Raw genomic sequence first — 21,147 nt, 5'->3', positions numbered from 1 at the left:
TATACTGTACATATGTCTGCATATCTTTCGTCTCTGATATAAATGCACCAGCACAAATTTTTAAAAGTTAATGAAAAAAATAAGTGAGAAGCGACTCAGTCTACTCTTACCACATGTTGGGCACTACAGGTACACATACTGTTCTCACCCATTATTTCCTGAAAAAGCACAGAGGAATAGGGTGCACGGTATGTAACTGGCACAGAACAAATATTTACTAACCAGACCAAAAAGGACATCAGCCGCTGACAGAATAAACTGTTTTACTCAACTTTTATGCAGAATTTACTTTTTACACAAAGTGCATTGATGAGATCACCTTAAGATACCCAGAGAATGCTAAGTTCCCATAAACCTAGACCACATGACATGGGAGAGAAAGAAATTTTGTCTCCTCGGGAACTTCCACCGTAGCTAAGACTGACAAATGCAAGTCAGGAAAGGGGGAAGGGGCATTGTAGGTGGCCTGAGAAGAAACCTTGAAAAGTCACCCTCTTAGGGATCTGGAGTGGCTAGCATCTTGGTAAAGAAAGCACTGATCTTGAACTCACGGGCCTGAGGCCCCATTCTGGGAACAGCACCAGACTCTCCCCTTTCTCCTCTGTCTTTCCAGAAGGTACAAGTGCAAGCTCTGGAACAGCTTTGCGGGAGCCCCGAGCTCCTTCCTGCAGCAGGATCCTCGGCGCCTCAGCCGCTTCCTGTGACTCACCGGCCCAGGGCACAGGCTGTGTGACCTGCAGCTCCTGCCAGGGGCCAGGCTAGCCTGAGTCAGCTCAGGGGGCCCAGCAGCATCGCTGGGGAAAAGAGTCAGGCCCTCCGGGCCCCTGCCTGAGCGATCGCACTGACACTAATACATGAGCTAACGTTTTCTCAAAGCCCTTCCAAGGGCAGAAGACAATCTGATCTGCTCTCAGGTCATGTGAGCCCACGCTGTGAAATGAAAAACTCTCCACGTGTAGAAGAGTATTCCTCCTAGGGGTGTGGGGATTGGCTCTTAAATGTCTTAACCCCACCACCCTTCTTTCCCACGGGCGCCTGGCTTCACCAGCCTCAACTACAGAAACGCGGGGACGGTATTTTTCGACCCCAGGGGCACAAAGCGGGGCAAGTCTCATATTTCTGACACACCTTCTCACGTGAGCAGCTGGTTACACACGCTAGGAGGCTGCTGCTCTTTCTGTGACTCTGGAATATACCGGGATCGAATCCCAGCTCTGCCCTCCGTGCCTCTGAGAAGCTACGGAAGCTCTTGTGCCTCAGTTTCTTCATCTGTCAAGAGGAGATAGAGACATCATTACTGGAACCCTTATTATTCCCAGATTCTGTACTTGCAAATCTGCCCACTCACTAAATTCTGTCTGTAACTCCAAAATAACAGGCCCGGTGTTTGCACATGCTTGGGGCCCAAGTTCCCTGCCGAGGCCCGCCAAGGCTCAGCTCTGCTTCCTTGTTTCAGCTTTCATGCTGCAAATGAGTGTCCTTTTGATGGACTATCTAATGTCACTCTCCCCCCCGCCCCATTTTTGTGCTTTTTGTTCGTGATGTCACTGTTTAGAATAAGCTCAAGCAGAGTGGTAAATAAGTGTGTTAGATAAGTTTCATTCAGGCCTGAGTTACAGTACAGTTGGCAGCAAGTTCAATGTTAATCAGCCACAGCTACTAAAGTAAGTGTCTTTAAGCAGAAACACACACGAAACAAGGTGTGTATTGATCAGCTGACCAATTTGCTGGCAGGAATCTAACCCTGGATTTCCCCTTTGGAGCAATGGGTCGATATTCTTTAATTCAGCATTTGTGGTGACATAACTACTCTGAATAACAAGAACCGACTGACCTCGTAGGATTATGGCAAGGATTTAATGAATAGATATAAAGCACTTATGACAGTGCCCAGTATTCCTTAAGCACTATGTACAACCTGCAAAGGCGCAGGAGGGATGGGAAAGGGAAGGTGTAGGTCATGACCCTGGTCTCCCCCTCTTCTGCATGCTGGATGCACTCACCTGGGACTGCTTCTTTATGGTCAGGGAAATTCAATTCTGCTGCCCACACTCACGGGCCCAGATCAATTCCTTCTCAGAACCGCCCCTCTCTGTGGGCATGAAACACCATCAAGGGCACACTGAGGTTGTATTTTATTTTTCCCTAATGAAAATTCTAGGCATGGAGAAAACAAAACAAAACAAAACACATTGACACTCTGTTCTCTGTTCACTGCCCACAGATAAGGTGCGGAAACTGTTATCAGTAATGGAAGCTGCGGTGCACATTGAGAAGCGCAGGGAGCAAATAGATTTGGAAGCTCATTCCACTGTTCACTCAGGTGGCTTTCAGAGCCACAATGAAAACTCGGTCCTGGTTGTTACTTCTCTCCCTTTCTTCCCTGGCCTTTGACCAACTGTACAGTGGTGGTGCTTATCAGTTATTCACAGCCAGTAGAAATGAGAGAGTGAGAATTACACTTCCCTTAAATGGTTCAAAGGAACCATTGTGAAAGATGACAGCATGCGGTGCTTACACTGTACTCCTTACACATTCCATTTTAGACTCCTCTGGGCTGGTAGTGGACACTGTGGGGAAGCATGAGCCTTGGTTGGAAAGTCTGGAAGGAGGATTCTCTAAAAGGTTGGAGGGCTCTGGGGGACCTTAGCGAAGGAGGCAGCCCTTGCCTTGACTTTTCCAAACAAGTCTGAGCCCCAGGTGTTTTACTGGAATCTTTATGTTTAGATTTAAAAACGTCCTTATTTGAAAGACACTACAGATGCAGGTGTTTTCTCAAGGAGGCTTACCCTGCTGATAGTTAATAGTTAATTTTAGTTCAAGTTGTTATAGTAAAAGCCTAAGGAGGAAGGCGAACAGGGCTACTTGGTGGCTATAGCCAAGTAGTCCCTTAACCTCTCTTTCACAGAAACATGTGTCAGAGTAACCATTCGTATGTTGTTCATGGTCTGCCAGTCAGCCCCAGCAGGATGTCATGTGGCAGTAGACTTTATGGTGCCAGGCCACTTGGGCATCTCTGCTTAATGGTGACTGGCTGCAGGTGTGCCTCCCAAGTCATATAATTACCAGGGCCACATGCTCAGGTGGATTTGTATACGGTAGTAGCATGCTTTTATCCCTGATGGAAAGAGCCAAGCTCTAAAAGTGAAATAAAAACCAATGTTTTTAGCTCAAACATTTTCCCAAAACTACATTGTAATAGGTTGGATAGTGTCCCCTAAAAAGCTACGTCCAAGTCCTAATTCACAGTTCCTGGGAATGTGACTTTACTTGGAAATAGGGGCTTTGCAGATGCAATTAACGTAAGGATCTTTAGATGAGATCATGCTGAATGTAAGGTGGACACTAAATCCAATGCCTGGTGTCTTGGAAAGAGAAGAGAGAAGGCATTTGAGACACAGAGGAAGAGACACCTGGAAGAAGACAGGCAAAGACTGGAGCTACCAGGAGCCAGCCCAAGCTGGAATCAGCAAGAAATGATTCTTCCTAGAATCTCTGGAGGGAACATGGCCCCGCCAACACCTTGATTTCAGACTCCTGGCCTCCAGAACTGTGAAAGAATAAATCTCTGCTGTTTTAAGCTACCAAGTTCGTGGTAATTTGTCACAGTAGTCCTAGGAAACTATTGTAGTAATCTATATCCCAAATGTTTCTTTTAACCCTAAACCAAAAAGTTGTTCACTATTTTAATGACAAAAGATCAGTGATCTAGCCATTCTAAAAACAATCCATCAGCACTATTATCTTGGCATTAGAAATGACTCCTCAACTATTCGCTGGAGAAGCAGCCTGGGAAGCTACAGAGTCGAACAAATGGTCATGATGCACATCTCCCGGGCCTTCACAGTCCTCCCAGTACTACAGCGAGCCTCACTGCCACTGTGTTCCATGTCACCAACGTACAGAAGAAGAAATGAAGGTTCCAGGACATTAAGAGATTTCCCCGGGCCCCCACAGCTGGTAAATAGCTGGGTCTAGGACTCAGGTTTCCTAACTCCTACTGGGTTTGGTTTACGGGGCCAGATTGATTCCACATCTGTCGGAGGGGAGGGGGGGTTGTACTAATACAGACATGGAGGAAGGGAAGGAGACAGGGGCTAAACCGACAGGAGCTAAGACAAGTGATTTCCACCAGTTTCTAGAACACGGACATTATAACTTACTTTTAAGAAATATTTGGCAGTTTTCTGAATTTTCTACAATGCAAGGCCTGGATGTGAACAGACACAGATTCACATTCCCACTCTGACTTCTCTCAGTTGTGACTCTGAATCAATAAACTCTCTAAGCCTAGGATCCTCATTTACAAAACGGAGACAACATCTAACTCATTTGGTCATAGTGACGATTAAATCACAGAATGTGTGTAAAGAAATCTCACTTAGGCAAAGTCTACATGCAGAAGGCACCATCTATTTAAATTAAGAATGCTAAACACATATGTACAGGTCAGGATGGGAGCAGGATGTAGTAATGCAGAGGTAAAGGGAGGGGCTTCAACTCTATTGCTAACATTTTCTTTTTTTTCTTTAAAAAAATATATTTATTGATTTTTTACAAAGAAGAAGAGAGAGGGATAAAGAGTAGAAACATCGATAAGAGGGAAACATCGATCAGCTGCCTCCTGCAACATCCCCCCTATCGGGGATGTGCCTGCAATCAAGGTACATGCCCTTGACTAGAATCTAACCTGGGACCTTTCAGTCTGCAGGCCAACCCTCTATCCACTGAGCCACACCGGTTAGGGCTTCTTAATGTTTTCTTAATCGGATCCTGGGTAGGTGGCTGTTTGCTCTATCATCCTTCACAATGTTTTGTTTTACATGCATTTTTTAAAGTTGCACATAGAAAGAAATTAACAAATGAACAGCCATTATTGTCATTTTATTAATGGAAAAGTATTAATATACTTCTTACTCCATGCTGAGCACGGGGCTGGGCACAAAAAATGGATACTAAGGTGAGTGAGATTTAGTTCCTTGGATCTGGCAGGGGCTCTGGCACCCACATTACAGTAAGATCAGGCAGAATGAGGTACAGAACCCTGGGGGGGTAAGAAGAAAGAAGAGACACCATACTGCTTGGGGAGACTCTCTAAGGTTTCACCACGAAGGTGGTGACTAAAATGGGCCTTAAAATCAGAGTAGACTCTTAAGAAGTAGACAAAACAAACAGATGTCCAGCTCACAAGTATGGCACCAGCAAGCCCTCAGGAGGGAAAGCAGCATGATTAGACAGATTGCAGACAGAGACCAGAGAGTGCAGAATCAGAGAAGCTAGGGAACGAGGACGTGTGCAAGAAGGCACGGAAGGTCAGCACAGAGGAATTCTGCACACACTGAGAGAAGAACATCAGATTGCTTTCCCTTGTAACTTTCAGGAGAGCAATGTTCAGGTGATTGTACAGGGGGCGAAAACCAGATTTCATCTTCAAGGGGAGGTGTAGGAGGTAAGGGTACAGCTGATCACTTTCAAAGACACGTGCACCTGACACGAGGAAAGCAAAGGATGGTAACTGAAGGCCCTGGTAATCACAGGATGGATTTTTAGTCAGGGAGGCCTCAGATATTTCTAGAGAAAGAGCAGGGGTGGGGGGAGACTAGTGGGTATTATATACCTAGAAATGAAATTGAGACTAGAGAGAACTACAGATGCAAGCAAGGTAAGAGACGGACATTGCCTCCACATACTGGGTTCCAGAGAAAGCAGAAAAAGCAAGGTCAAAACCTAAGTGGCATTCTCTGATGGGCAAACAAAATGAGACTACGAGTAATTTTTCTTAAACTAACACGAGTCCCCAGTGCATTTCTCAAAAGGACTGGGGATGACCATGCACACAAATGACAAATGTCCCCCCAAACACACCTCATCCAGGTAGACGATATTTCATATCTTGTATGAAATAAAACTTGAAAACCATAGTTTTATAATTAGAGCAAAGATAATATAACGTGAAGAATGAAGTTCTCAATGAAATAAAAATTAAGGCCATCTGCCCACTTGATTTTACCACATCAAGATTTCAAAGCAAAGGAAGGAAAACCTCATACCACAAACAACAGTGTGATGATGAAAAAGGGTATGAGGAAAGTAGAAGAGGGTAAAGGGGGGGTAAGTGGTGATGAAAGGAGACTTAACTTGGAGCAGTGAACTGTACACTTGACACCTATATAATTATATTAACCAATGTCACTAACAAAAATATTTTTAATTAAAAAAATTATTTCAAACCCTCCACTTTGGAAAATATTCTGGCAGTTCCTCAAACGGTTAGATGCAGAATTACTATATGACCCAGGAATTTCATTTCTAGGCATATAATCAAAGATTACACAAATATTCATAGCAGCGTTATTTATAAGAGCCAAAAAGTAGAAACCACCCAAATGTCTATCAATTGATGAATGGATAAATAAACTGTAATATATCCACACAATGAAATATTATTCAAATATAAAAAGGAATGAAGTACTGACACGTGCTACAACATGATGAAAACTTCAAAACATTGTGCTAAGTGAAAGAAGCCAGGTGCAAAATGGCCACGCACTGTAAGATGCCATTTACACAGAATGTCCAGCACAGGCAAATCTATAAAGAGAGAAAGTAAAGCAGGAATTGTCTGGGGAGTGGGGCTGTCGGCAAGTGACTGTTCATCGGTATGGCTTCTTTTTGGAGTGATAGAAATGTTCTAAAATAGATCATCTTAACAACTGCACTGTGCTATTGACTTTGTCTTTTTTAAATCACTTTGTTAATATACTAAAACCACCCAAATTCACACTTTAGCAAAAATAAAAAATAAATGAAAATAATTTTTTGAAACTGGGTCTTCTGATGACTTGGGTAGATCAATAAGGTACCCCACACACACATATCACTGCTCCAAGTGTCCATCAATAAGCTACTCTTCCCATTTATTGTTATGTTGAGATGATGCCAGAATGATGCTAACCCACAAAAGACCAGTCCACTCATAATCACACGCTCAAAAGAATGCAATAATAATTAATAACTAAAACTTATTAAATATTTACTATGTGTCAGACACTCTAGTAAGCACTTCACATGGATTAGCTCATTTCATTTCTCGCAACCCTTTGGGTACATACTATTACCATCCCCGTTTCACAGATGAGGAAATTAGGGCACAAATAAATTTCATAATCTGTGCCAGGTCACCCAGTCTGGCTTTAACCCCAGGCGATGTGAATCATGAGCCCTGTGTTATTGACTTTGTCTTTTTTAAATCACTTGCAAAATTCCCTGACTTCTAGTGTAAATCAAGGCAGGAGAGGGTGGAGATTTTGAAACAACCAAAAACTGCCCACTCCAATAGCAATCCCAGACAGAAAATGAGAAAGGCCCAGGGCTCTGAAGGGGGAGACCACGCTGAGGGCTGCATCATGAGACAATGAGCATTGCAAGTTGAGTGAGCAACCCAAGCATAAAATTCTAGATTTGACCCACTCTATATGACTGGGGGTGGATTCCTGGGTTTCTCCCAGGCCACAGTAATCTCATCATCTGAGTAAACGCCCCATCACAAGTACAAACAAAAACATTGGGTATTATGTGTATGCTTGCTTGTGTGTATTTCACATATATGTGAAACAATATGATATATATGTTTACATACATGGGTGCTCACTACATCACGAGGGGCAGATGGGAAGTTCCAAGTCCTAACTCACAGGACAAAGATGGATGAATGCGGGCACAGTAACCAGAGAGGGCTGTTGAGGCAGCACTGAGAACCAGCATTTAGGAAGGGGAAGAGAAGGGAGAGGGCACTCCTTGAGGCAAACGGAGAGAGAAAACGCTGGATTGCTCCTGGAGCCGCCAGGACGCCTGCCCGATTAAATCAAGGAGTGTGCCCTGTTTAACACGCTGGAAAATAAGAGTGATCGGGCAGGAAGGGGTTATGTAAGGAATTAAAAGTCAAGGGGAGTGTTTGGACCTGATGGGGTAAGAGAAGTAAATCATGCTTGTGAAGTTGTGAAAGCTTTCTCAAATCACAAGAAACACTGGCTTCGATATTTGCTTACTCAACCCTGGGATTCGCTTTATATATATATATATATTTTTTTTTTTTCTAATTTAATTTTAAATAACTTCGTTTCACTCACAGTCACCCCCGAGGCATGACCTAGTGGAGCCTTCACTTCAGCAGTTAAAACACGAAGGCTTACCATCGCAGCCCTGACCAAAACCTCCCAGCGCCACTGAGCGCATTACCCTTTCCCACACTCCATCGCTTATCCTGCAAAGAATCAACGTCCCACTGAGAAAATACACATTATTGTAATGTGGGGAAAATATCTCCTTGTGCTCGGCCACTGAAATCTTCTCCTCTCGATAACAACACGGACTGACAAGACACCCCACTTTCCTGCCGGGTGACACAGACTCACCCTGTCCCAGGCCCGTCAGGGGCCGCTGTGTTCCAGGGACCCCTGTGCCAACGCCCCTCCTGGCGCCCCTGCCCGCAACTGCACCCCAACTCTGGGCACTTTCCACAGGCTCCCACCCGGGTCTCAGGTGTCTCTGGGGATTTGTACTTTTTTTTGGGGGGGGGGGAAATCTTGCCCAACGAGCAGGCATGTCCTGTAAGAAGGAATCAAGGGGCTTGGAAGGTGCTTAGATGGTCCTTCAAGCCAGCCCCCAGCCCTAACTCAGACCAGCACGCAGGTCTCCCCACTCCGGGCTGCCGGTAATCCCACTCCGCGGCCAGGCACCCCGATCCCGGTCAGGCACCCTGGTCCCGGCCAAAAACCCCCGGTCCCGGCCGGGTACCCCCGGATCCCGGCCAGGCACCCCGATCCCAGCCAGGCACCCCGATCCCGCCGGGCACCCCGATCCCGGTCAGGCACCCTGGTCCCGGCCAAAACCCCCCGGTCCGGGCCAGGTACCCCGGATCCTGGCCAGGCACCCCGGTCCCGGCCAGGCACCCCGGATCCCGGCCGGGCACCCCGATCCCGGCCGGGCACCCCGGTCCCGGCCAGGCACCCCGGATCCCGGCCGGGCACCCCGGTCCCGGCCAGGCACCCCGGTCCCGGCCAGGCACCCCGGTCCCTGCAAGGCACCCCTGTCCCACCGGGCACCCCGATCCCGGCCAGGCACCCCGATCCCGCCGGGCACCCCTGTCCTGGCCAGGCACCCGGGTCCCGGCCAGGCACCCTGATCCCGGCCAGGCACCCCGATCCCGGCCAGGCACCCGGGTTCCGGCCAGGCACCCGGGTCCCGGCCAGGCACCCCGATCCCGGCCAGGCACCCCGGTCCCGGCCAGGCACCCGGGTCCCGGCCAGGCACCCCGATCCCGGCCAGGCACCCCGGTCCCGGCCAGGCACCCGGGTCCCGGCCAGGCACCCCGATCCCGCCGGGCACCCCGATCCCGGCCAGGCACCCGGTCCCGCCAGGCACCCGGTCCCGGCCAGGTATACCGGTCCCGGCCGGGCACCCCGATCCCGCCGGGCACCCTGATCCCGGCCAGGCATACCGGTCCCGGCCAGGCACCCTGATCCCGGCCAGGTATACCGGTCCCGGCCAGGCACCCCGGTCCCACCGGGCACCCCGATCCCGGCCAGGCACCCCGATCCCGCCGGGCACCCTGATCCCGGCCAGGTATACCGGTCCCGGCCAGGCACCCGGGTCCCGCCAGGCACCCCGATCCCGGCCAGGCACCCGGTCCCGGCCAGGCACCCTGATCCCGGCCAGGCACCCGGTCCCGGCCAGGCACCCTGATCCCGGCCAGGCACCCGGTCCCGGCCAGGCACCCCGATCCCGCCGGGCACCCTGATCCCGGCCAGGTATACCGGTCCCGGCCGGGCACCCTGATCCCGGCCAGGTATACCGGTCCCGGCCAGGCACCCCGGTCCCGCCAGGCACCCGGTCCCGGCCAGGCACCCTGATCCCGGCCAGGCACCCGGTCCCGCCCGGCACCCGGTCCCGCCGGGCGCGCACCCACCGGACGAGCGGCTCCTTCTCGGGCGCGGCGGGCGCCGGCAGGCAGGGGCAGGGGCAGCAGCAGCAGGCGGCCCGCAGCCAGGCCCTCAGCCCCATGGGGCCGCGGGGACGGGCGATCGCGGGGGGCGCGGCGGGGCGGGCATCCGGGGCCGGGCGGCGGGCGGCTCAGTGCGCATCACGCCGCGCGGGGCCGGGGCGAGGCCGGGCGCTCGGGGCCGCAGCGCCGCGCTTCGCTCCACTGGGGCTCGGTTCGGGGCGCGTGTGGCTGGGACTTTTCTCTTTTAATTCCCGGCGCTGGTGGGGCGCATGCGTCCCGCGCCCGGGCCGCCCTCCCCGGGGGCGGCGGGCCCGGCGGAGGGCGGAGGGCGGAGGGCGGGCACCGCGGGGGCTGGGAGGGGGCAGGGGGCCCGGGCACAGCGCCATGGGGCTGGGTCTATTCCTGCGGTGCTGTTTTGTGTGTGTGAGTTTTTTTAAAATATATCTTATTGATTTTGTACAGAGAAGAAGGGAGAGAGAGAGTTAGAAACATCATTAGAGAGAGTCATCGATCAGCTGCCTCTTGCACACCTCCTACTGGGGATATGCCCGCAGCCAAGGTACATGCCCTTGACCGGAATCGAACCCGGGTCCCTTCAGTCCCCAAGCCGACGCTCTATGCATTGAGCAAAACCGGTCTTGGCTTTTTTTGTTTGTTTGTTTTGTTTTTAATATATTTTTATTGATTTCAGAGAGGAAAGGAGAAGGAGAGAGAAAAATATCAGTGATGAGAGAGAATCATTGATGGGCTGTCTCCTGCACGACCCTCACTAGGAATCGATCCCGCAACCCAAAGGCGTGTCCTTGTCTGGAACTGAACCTGGGACCCTTCAGTCTGCAAGCTGACGCTCTGTCCACTGAGCCAAGCCGGCCAGAGCTATTCCTGCGTTTTATGGGCTTGGCTCCCGGAGGAAATAAAAGGTCCTCCTTCCACCCCCAAGCCTTTAGAGCGGAGCCCGGGGCGTTTGCACCCGGTCAGCCCCACGCGGAGGAGAGGCCAGCCAGAGAGCGTGGACGGGCGCGTTATAGAGGCGGTGGTGTGTTTTAAGTACGATGTTTACAGTGTTTTGTTTTTTTTTAATTGTTTGCAAGCCTCACAAGTTTTGACTGAACCCCCTCAAGGAAGGCAAACACTGTCGTTAGTTTCTTGCGCTTTTCCATTATGTATGTATTTGCTTAAGTGTGTATGCGTTTGTGGTTGTACAAACTTGTATACAAATCCCTCTCCCTTTTTTTTTTTTTTTTTTTTTTTTTTTTTTTTTTTTTTTTTTTTTTTTTTTTTTTTTTACCGGTAATATTGTCATACATAGCCGAAGCCAGTTTGGCTCAGTGGTAGAGCGTCGGTCTGCGGACTGAAAGGTCCCGGGTTCGATTCCGGTCAAGGGCATGTACATTGGTTGCGGGCACATCCCTGGTAGGGGGTGTGCAAGAGGAGGCTGGTCGATGTTTCTCTCTCATTGAAATTTCTAGCTCTCTCTCTCTCTCTCCCTTCCTCTCTGTAAAAAACCAATAAAATATATTTTTAAAAAAATATTGTCATACATAGGCCAGGTAGTATTGGCAGTGGCATTTGCTTGACAGGCCTATATTATTTAAATAACAATTATTATTATTCAAGTGGTGGCTTCTGCCCCTAGCTTGTTTCCCTCCGTGTATCATAGAGACTGCTCCGTATATATCATCTTCCACTATTTTTTTAACAGTTGCCTATTAGACAGTCACATGAATGCCAATAGGATATTTAGCCACGCCTCTCTGGGTGGGAATTTAAGTACATTCCAGATATTTTTGTTATCAAAATAATGTGGCCGTGAACACCTTTGATCTATGTGTTTGGACATCCATATATATGGAGTGTACGGTTGGCAGTCGAATTGCTGGGCAAGGTACCTTTTTAGATTTTGACAGATCTTGCCAAATTGCCCTCCAAAGCTAACACGCTGACCAGCAACATATGACAGTGTCTGTTCTCCTATACCCCCTCCATCACAAAGTGTCTTCTGTCACCTGGTCATTACAAGGATTTCCATGCATCTCCCTTAATCATCCCCTCTAATGTTCATTTCCCCCATCTGGATTATTCAACAAATAGTTATTGAGCACCTGTTTAGGGGCAGGCGTGTTCCAGCTCCCGGGGTATAGCAGCCAGCAAGAGAAACAATGTTTGGGGCGGTCAGCTGTGTGGGAGGCAGCAGGTGGATTATGTTTCTCTCTCATCAGTGTATCCATCTCTTTCTACCCCTCTCCCTTCCTCCCTCTCTAAAAATCAATAAAAATGTTAAAAAAAAAAAAAAAAAAAGAAAGAAAGAAAGAAAGAAAGAAAGAAAGAAAGAAAGAAAGAATGTTTGCTCCTATTCTCTTGAAGCAAACATAGTGGGGGAGTTAAACAAAACAAGCAGATACTGAAGCGTGATAGACAGCAGTGCATACTATGGGAACAATATGGCAGGGACTAGGACAAGCAAGAGTTTATTTTCAGAAGTGTTAATTCCGACCGGGTGGTGTATTGATTTTTAAAGTGTGTCACTGTGCATGAGTCTGTCCTGCCCTGGCTATGTGAAGAGGCAGAAGGAACATATCAAGTGCATGTTCACGGAGAGGCTGGCCGCTGAGGGACACAGAAGAGTAAGAGAGGGCCCAAAGGACTCTGACTGAGTTGGGGAGATACGACCCATCGTGAAAAGTTAACCGGACACGATAAGAAGTCCAATGCGCCATCCATTGCGCGACGGAGCCACCTAAAAGTTAACCGGACACGATAGTTCCAGTTGACACCAGCTGGCACAGGGCTTTGCTAGCAAGCCCAACACCATGTCATTTATCACGTGCAACTGTACCAGGACGGAGGCCGAATATTGTTCTTGACAGCGAGCATCTTCCTGGCTGGAAAAATCCACTTGGTAGAATGTACTATGTTCTGAAATTGGATTTTGGATTTGAGCCAGTCCACTGAGGTTCAGGTAGAAAGTGGGTGGAGGCAGCTGCCAGGACATGAACTCAGCCAGCAAGAAGATGAAATTCAGGATCTGACAGCTACTATTAACTATTGGAGTTGGATTTGTTGAAAATAGAGACACTATAGAGGGCATCCAGGTCCTGGAAAACAGGTGCTCTGTCCCTTTACTAACCTTGATCTTGGATAAGTCACTTCATTTTTCTAAACCACAATGTTCTACTCTGCATCCGGCCCTACCTAGTAGGCTCAGATGAGATCATTTGAAAACATAAAGCACTGTAGAAACACCACAATTCAGCTCATTGACTCCAAATAATGTAGGTCTGTCAGGCAAATGCCACTGCCAATACTACCTGGCCTACATGACAATATTTTTTTTCACATTTGTATGTCTGCAATGTGTGGGCATTCTTTTTTTTTTTTTTTCTTTTTTTTAATTTTTACTTATGATTGATTTTGGAAAGAAAAACAGGAGAGATATGGAGAAAAATAATTTGTTGTTTCACTTATATGCATTAGTTGATGGATTCTTGTACATGCCCTGACCTGGGATCAAACCTGCAACCTTGGTGTATTGGGATGATGCTCTAACTAACTGAGCTACTTGGCCAGGGCTGTTTGGGCATCTTATATGTAGTCTGTTTCAGACTGCCTATTTCTAGAAAGCCCTAGAACCACATCTATTTAACAGACTTGATCAGGAAGCTAATGTCCTGCCTTACTAAGCCATGTGTAGTGTTTGCCAGCTCTAACAACTATTATCATTTTTCTTTTTCTTTTTTTAAATTTATTTTATTGATTTTTTACAGAGAGGAAGGGAGAGGGATAGAGAGCTAGAAACATCAGTGAGAGAGAAACATCGACCAGCTGCCTCTTGCACACGCCCTACCGGGGATGTACCCGCAACCAACGTACATGCCCTTGACCGGAATCGAACCTGGGACCCTTCAGTCCGCAGACCGACGCTCTACCACTGAGCCAAACCGGTTTCAGCTTATCATTTTTCTTTTAAAATTAATTTTTAAGTTTTAAAATTTATAAATGAAACATTCCTCTAAAAAAATTGAAATATTACAGTTAAAGTTCCCTCTCAGTGTAATCCATAGTCCTGTCCTCTCTGTCTCTTCCCCAAGGCAACCATTATTATCAATATGGTATAATATTTTTTCTGAACACACAAACACACATATGTGTGCCTGTGGTGTGTATATATAGTGTCATTGTGTGTCACTTTTTAAGTAGTGAGTTTTGTTTTAATTGATGTAAAGGTACTAATTAATCTATCTGCAAATTTTTCCCAATTCATACAGAGAGATCTATTCTTATTAGTACACCTTGTTCTTTCAAGCCCATGTAGTCTATTTCTTAGTTTTCTAAGAAATAATTTCTAAGAAATAAGAATAATTGTGCATGCTTTTATAGTTCTTGTCTTCCCAGAAGCTGAATACCTTCATGATTTCCCTGGTTTGGGTAACAGCAGCACCGAATCTTCCAGCTTCAGCTTCTAGACAGCAAAGACCACATTTTGGCAACCTCGCTTCCTGTTTCAGACATCATTCTCAGGAGAGCAGTGAGCTTTCCTCTTTTTAGGGTGATGCTAGATTGTTTCTGCTGCCTGAGTTGACGCCAACGCGTGTATCACAGTCAGCAGCATCTGACATTTACCAAGAACCCGTGGGCACCTGGTGTCGGGGGAGCAGGCAGTCCCCTGAGGTGACTGGTGACTTAGAGACCCATCAGCTGCTTGTTTTTTAAGCACAACTGCTGGCCTATATTCTCAGCTTTTTCCATGGCAGGGGAAACTCTAGAGTCTGCTTTGAAAACAACTACTAGGGTCGTTTGAAATTTTCCTTCATCAGAAATTGACTGATGACTTCTGAGAGGTGGAGGAAAAGGCATATGCAGGGTGAAAAAAAATGGAAAATCAAAACACAACTCTAACACATCATTAGTAAGTTTCATAAAGATGCTATGCTTATAGCAACATAGCATAAGCTGGTGGCATTCAGTTATTCATTCAACAAATATTTATTGAGCCAGATACTGGAGACATAATGGTGAGCTAGAATGTAAGTTCCATATTTTCTGTGAAAGGCCAAAGGTTTGCCCCAACTTTAAGCCTAGATCCTACCAATCTCGGTGTTAACAGATAACCAAACATAGACCATTGGTGTTTGGTTTTTGCATTTACCATAAGACTCACAGAGACATAAACAAACCAGAAGCCTGCGACTTTCTATACAACTGGTAAACTCCAGGTAAAGCTCCCCATTATTCCAGTAAACAAATGCTCCTGTGGTTCTCCACACTGCCCCCTCGTGGACATATATTGTAAATGAACTCAGTTGTTTCAGAATTGGATCTGACTTACTAGGTTCAAAGCTGTCACTCAACAGAGGGAAAGTAGTTGCAGCTACAATACCTGTGCAAACTTAAATCTTAAAGGGCCATCAGTTATATTCAAATAGAAGGTTTAAACTGGCTCTGGCTACACTCAACCTGTCAGGGCACTGCTGAGTTGAGCTATTAAGTCCTCTCTTCTCTCGGCTAGCAGGTACCACGTAATGATCATTTCACTATTTAATTTGACCTTAGTAAGCAATTGCTACTTGATTTATTAGCCTGATATTCATGGAAAAGTGCATAGGACATTACATACATTTTTTTAACATGTGAAAGAATAAAATAAATAAATAATTTAAATAAAAGAGGTTTTTGTTTACAAATTTTATGATCTATTTTTGCTGTTTATCTAATTAAATAAACCTGTCTTGGAAGCAGCTCAATGACATAAATTAAAAGGTGGGAGCGCAATTCCCCAAAGGAAGACCTGTCTCTGGTGAACATTCCCTCTGATAAACGGGCTGTAAGAGGGAGAGAAGAGAACTACACTGTCCGGCCTAGTAATGGGGGGGGGGGGGAGGTAGAAGTTGGTGTGAGGAGCAGGGAATGGAAGAAACTGGAACAGAGAAGACGAAGCAGGAATGAGGGAGGCCGGTGTCAGCAGAGCATCCATAGTGGGCTGTGTCTGAAGGAAGGTCAACCGCACATGCCAAAACTTAGAGAGTCAGACTCTCAACAATCAGGTAGATGCTTCATGTCCACAGAGCCAAATCAGAGGCCCCATTTAAGTATATTCCACGAGCACCCTTTTCCATTACTCTGTGAAGTCTGCTAACTGAAGTCTATAAGCTCCATTCACCCTTTCCATCCTGGGCAACACCAGGGTCTTCTCTCCATCAGCTGTCAGCTGTTTTCAGCTTAGAAAGGCCTTGTCACTTCAGATGGGAATTTTACACTGAGCCACCCTCTTTATCTTGCACATCCTTCCCCACCATCCCCTCCACCCAAATACCAGAGAAGTTGCTTTAAAGACCTTGACAGGAACAACTTGGAAAACTTGGAGAGAAGATCTCTGGAACCCAGAGAAAAAGAGCAAAGCTTCTCCACTGAGAGGACCTGCATCCCCCAACTGACACCTCATATAATCCAGCAAGAAACCTAGGACTCTGAGGCGGACTTAGCTTCTGGAGGTTTAGTAGGAAGTGCTCATGAATCAACACCTGGGAACAGGGGGCAAGAAAAGGGAGCCGGCTGGGCCTGGGCCAGCCCAAAGGGGAGTTCTGAGATAGAACTGTCACTGGTGACGGGGTCTTACACCCTTACCCTCCCCGCCCCTCACATGATAGAAATCAAGAAAGGAGGAAAATCAGAAGAAGAAAAAAGGAAAAAAAAAAAAGAAAAAGAAAAAAGAGACTTACTGAAAACAAGATGGAGGAAGGGGAGAAAGGGCAGGAGCTTGGTGCATCAAGGGGCACACACTAGCAGAGCATGGCTCCCTACAGTGGGCTGGGGTCTGGCTTCTATGGCACTGGGTTTCTGGGTTTCTGCATGCAGGCACAGAGTGGATCTCTGTTCCCTAGGCTCTGGCGGTAGGGTAGACTGGCGTTGGCTGGTGCAGGCACAGATGCATTGGTTTGAGGAGTGGCTGAAAAGAACTTTTAATCTTATCTCGGAGAGGCTCAAAAAAATAACAACTGATGAACACTTCCATTCATCTTCAGAGAGCCTCAACCTGTCTCAGAGTGACCTTCTAAGCTTTTCTGAGTTAGGGTGAGGGGGAGTTGGCCTTTATATTCTCATGACAACCAATCTCTGGATGAGGGTTACCCGGAAAGGGAACATGACCTTGGGTGAGGCAAGTTCCGCTGAGGTTGTCCAGAAGCAGGGCTGGCAGTTGAGGGTGGAGTGCTGGCTGCATTTCTCCGGACTCCTTCCTTCCTGCAGGGGGATCCGTGTGGCATATCTCAGAAGTAACTGCCTGGCCACCCTTAGACCTTAATCCATCCCTGAGTTCTCCCATAAGTTTTGAATGTCCTTCCTTTCCAAATGCAGGGATTCTTTCATCAGATTAGATATTATTATTATTATTGTAAAGACTAGCATATTAAGTCCTCCATGCATTATTAATTAATAAAGCCTTCTGTCCTTAGGAGAGCATATTATAGAAATAAGGTTCAGGAAATTCTGTGAATGATTAGAGGCAATCTCACTCAAAATATTGATTAAAAATACATGCTACAATATGTGGATGAACCTCAGAAATATTATGGTAAGTGAAAAAAAGCCAGATGCAAAAGGTCACATTTTGTATGATTCAATTTACATGGAATATCTGGAATAGGTAAATCCATTGAGACAGAATGCCAAGTGGTGTCGCCAGGGCTGGGGGAGGGGACTGGGAACAAGTGCTTAGTGGGTATAGGGTTTCCTTTGGAGGATATTTTCAAATAGAGGTGGTGGTGGCATAACACTGTGGATGTACTAAATGCCACTGAATCATTCATTTAAAAATAGTTCACTTTATGCCATGTCAATATCACCTACATTTTTTGAAAATGGGTAAAAAATAACTCTTCTCTTGGAAGCAGTCTGTTCTGTTAAAATTAACTTTCCACTGTAGGAGCCCTCACTTCTGAGAAATTTTTAAAATGTTGTTACTGTGCACTCATAGTAAAGTTACACGTAAAACCATTTGTATGTAAAGTTAAGCACCCTATTCAAGTATTAGACACTGAATACTCAAGTAGTAGATACAAAAATTATGGATGAGCACGAGCAATTCATTTAAATGTGGAGGGAATTTCTACTTAGAAGAACATTTTTCTGCAAAAAGAATTTGAAGTGTTGTGATTCACACAGACTTAAAAGTCAGTTGATACAACCTGATGTTCAGAGATCTCATGTAACAACCTCCGAAACGGTTATCTATTGGGAAAGACACACTACCAACAAACAATTAAAAACTGCTTCATGAAATGGCAAATTTTTGTCACATATTTTTGCCACATAAAAAAGAAGAAGAAAGTAAGGACCTCCCTGGTGAAGCTGCTCAAATGGCCGTGCTTATAATGTTTGTTTCTCATTTTGCTCCTTTCCTATTAATAACAACTAGCTAATTACAACAGTATCATCATACCCATGGACTCCCCATACCCATGGACTCCCCAAAACTATTCACATCCAGTGGGAACTCATCCTGTTTCTCCCAAATAACCTTTATGTATAATCAACTAACTCTTTCCCATATTACCCTCTAGGTAAGTAACAACACCACTTTAATTTTATAGTTTGTTTTTTTTTACCTGGGGAATTCCCAAACTTACTCAAAGGTATAGAGAATAGTAGAATCAACCATACAATGTATGATGGATGTCACGCTGCTTAAACAACTATTTATTACCATGTTTCTACTCTCAGTTCTCTTACTCCCTTCCTCTCCTCCACTTGTTTTTAATATTGAAGTATGTGAAAGCAAATCCCAAATAACAACATTTCTTACCTGATGGGTAAGGAACTTTTATAAAAAGTGACTGCCATGCTATTATCACAACTAACAAAATAACCAGTAATTTTATGATTTGCTCATATGCAACCCAAATTTAAATTCCTCAATTGTCTCAAAGCTGTTATACAAGCGAGTGAGTCATAGAAGCTGGGATTTCAACCCAGGTAGCCAGATTTAAAATCTATAACTTATGGAAAGAGAGAGTCTACCAATAGCTCTACAGAAATGAACAGAGAAAGCCAAAATAAGCAGGGAGACTTAATAAGCAGAAGGGTGGCTTATGGCAGACATGTAGCTGCATTTTGAAGGCCAAAATAAGCATGCAAGGAGCAGTAAGCAGAAAGGTTTGTTAGTAACTTCAGCAGAGTGGTTTTAATAAGAAGGTTTCTTCAAGGTCTTTCCTTGTGGGGCACTAACAACTTCAAAGAGAGCAAGTTTGGCCGAGTCCGGTTTGGCTCAGTGGATAGAGCATCGGCTTGGGGACTGAAGGGTCCCAGGTTCGATTCCGGTCAGGGGCATGTACCTTGGTTGCGGGCACGTCCCCAGTAGGGGGTGTGCAAGAGGCAGCTGATCGATGACTCTCTCTCATGGATGTTTCTAACTTGCTATCTCTCTCCCTTCCTCTCTGTACAAAATCAATAAAATATATTAAAAAAAAAAAAAAAAAAAAGAGCAAGTTTGGAGGCTACAGATGGAAGCAGGTCAGACAGCCTTGCTAGATGTGGGAGTGTCCCCCAGGAAAGCAGTGTTGACATCGACAGCATTAGGACTTGGCAGGTCCCCACAATCTGACTCCCTCTAGGACAGGGTGCACACATGCTTCTCACTCTACAAGGTGGGTGAAAACAGCTGCTAACAAACAGAAACACTAAGAGCAGAAACAAAAGTTCAAGATGAAGCTTTGCAGCTACTAGTAAGTCTTGGAATCCCAAGTAGGCACTTATGTCCAGACACAAGGTAATACTTTTTTTTTTTTTTTTTTTTTTTGTGCCAAGTCCCAGGGTAGTGTTAAAAGTAAATGGGGCCAAAACAGTTACAGGATATAGTCATGTGGCAGCCATAAAATGCACAGTGTAGATCCCTGCTTCAGGGAGCACAGTTGACTGACAGCTCTGGATCCACCAGTGATTTGCCCTCGGGATGCTCCCAGCCAAAAACTGAAGACAGCCAAGTTGTTACCTCAGGCCTATTCCTGTGAGCCCTGGGGCCAACCAATGGGCGACTGGCTCAAGGACTTCCCAGCGGCCTGGTTGACCCTTTCCTGAACTGTGTCCTGGTCTGAAATTCTTCCTTCCAGTGGTCAGAACTTCATTATAGCAGTATTCAGGGAAAGCCCTGTGAGGCAGTGGAGGGAAAAACCTTTCTAATAAGCAATCTGTAGGCAGTGCAACCTGCATTCATGCTTTAAAGAAAAATGGCCCTAAGTGAGAATATATACAGATGGCCCACAGCCATGAGGTTTAGCCAGCACCTGAAAGGAAACGGACAGTGAAGTTGGAAACCAGAAGGCCTGGGCCAGAAGCATGTGGATGAAACACTGAGGAGTGGGCACAAAGTGCTACTTTTGTCTCACACATTCATGCCCCCAGAGAGGCACAGAACACCAGGGAGACCAATGACTCAGTCAGTTGGTGCTCCCCAGCCCCCACCGCCTGCCACCACAGAACTGGCCTATGGGCCCAAGAGTGAAGGAAAACTGCAAACAGGCCCAACGTCATGGGCTCTCACTCACGCAACGCCGATGCAGTTGGAGTTGCCTCTACATGTGCACCCTGTCCACGTAGAGGCCAACGCTGAGCCGCGAAGTGGCCCTGTTCCTTAAGGAGAGTGACAGGCTGCTTGACACCAAGGCCCCAAGTGAACCAGTGGTAGACGCATTGCCTCTCAGCTCTGTGACAATGGATCTGGGCCCTTCAGCTTTTCCTTCGCCAGCTGACACTGAGCTTTGTCAGGAGAGGGCGATGGAGGGACACTGTAGGAGGTGAAGGCTTTCCTCCCAGACTCCAGTCTGCAGGCCATGGTGGTGGTGCCAGACTCCAGTCTGGCAGGGCAGCCAGCAGCAGCTGCAGCACCAGTGTCCCTGGCACCTCCCTCAGGGAGTTGTGCAGCAGAGCCTCTGAGGTGACTCCTCCCATGAAGTTTGCCCTGGCACCTTAGATGGTGGATATTCTTGGGAAAGTTCCAGAGGGCACATTTCCAGCAAGTTCCACCAGCAGAAAACCACAGCGACTGCCCTGTCAACAAGGTGCTGAGCCATCAAGTGGGCCAGCCCATGCCCTCCCAACAAGGTTTGGATGTCCGCTGGGAAGTGGGGTGGGAAGAGTAGGGTACTTCGTCTCAG

At 46.8% G+C, this 21,147-nt stretch overlaps 1 protein-coding gene across 2 annotated transcripts in view; it reads right to left on the bottom strand.

The window, feature by feature from the left end:
- Window positions 1–10,097, bottom strand: part of MREG (melanoregulin) — a 49,956-nt gene extending 39,859 nt beyond the window's left edge. The window contains exon 1 of one of the 2 annotated variants that reach the window (XM_036421482.2): window positions 9,968–10,097. In XM_036421482.2, the coding sequence (XP_036277375.1) occupies window positions 9,968–10,062 (95 nt within the window). In that variant the 5' untranslated portion in view covers window positions 10,063–10,097. Of the gene's footprint in view, window positions 1–8,589; window positions 8,611–9,967 lie in introns of those variants that run through there. The other variant, XM_036421483.1, reaches the window with a different exon arrangement.
- Between the last annotated feature and the right edge of the window lie 11,050 nt (window positions 10,098–21,147).

Source organism: Pipistrellus kuhlii, unplaced genomic scaffold (assembly GCF_014108245.1).
Source record: "Pipistrellus kuhlii isolate mPipKuh1 unplaced genomic scaffold, mPipKuh1.p scaffold_m20_p_7, whole genome shotgun sequence".
Lineage (NCBI taxonomy): Eukaryota > Metazoa > Chordata > Mammalia > Chiroptera > Vespertilionidae > Pipistrellus > Pipistrellus kuhlii.
The sequence above is the reverse complement of the archived record's forward strand: the minus strand, read 5'-3'. Positions and strand labels throughout refer to the sequence as shown.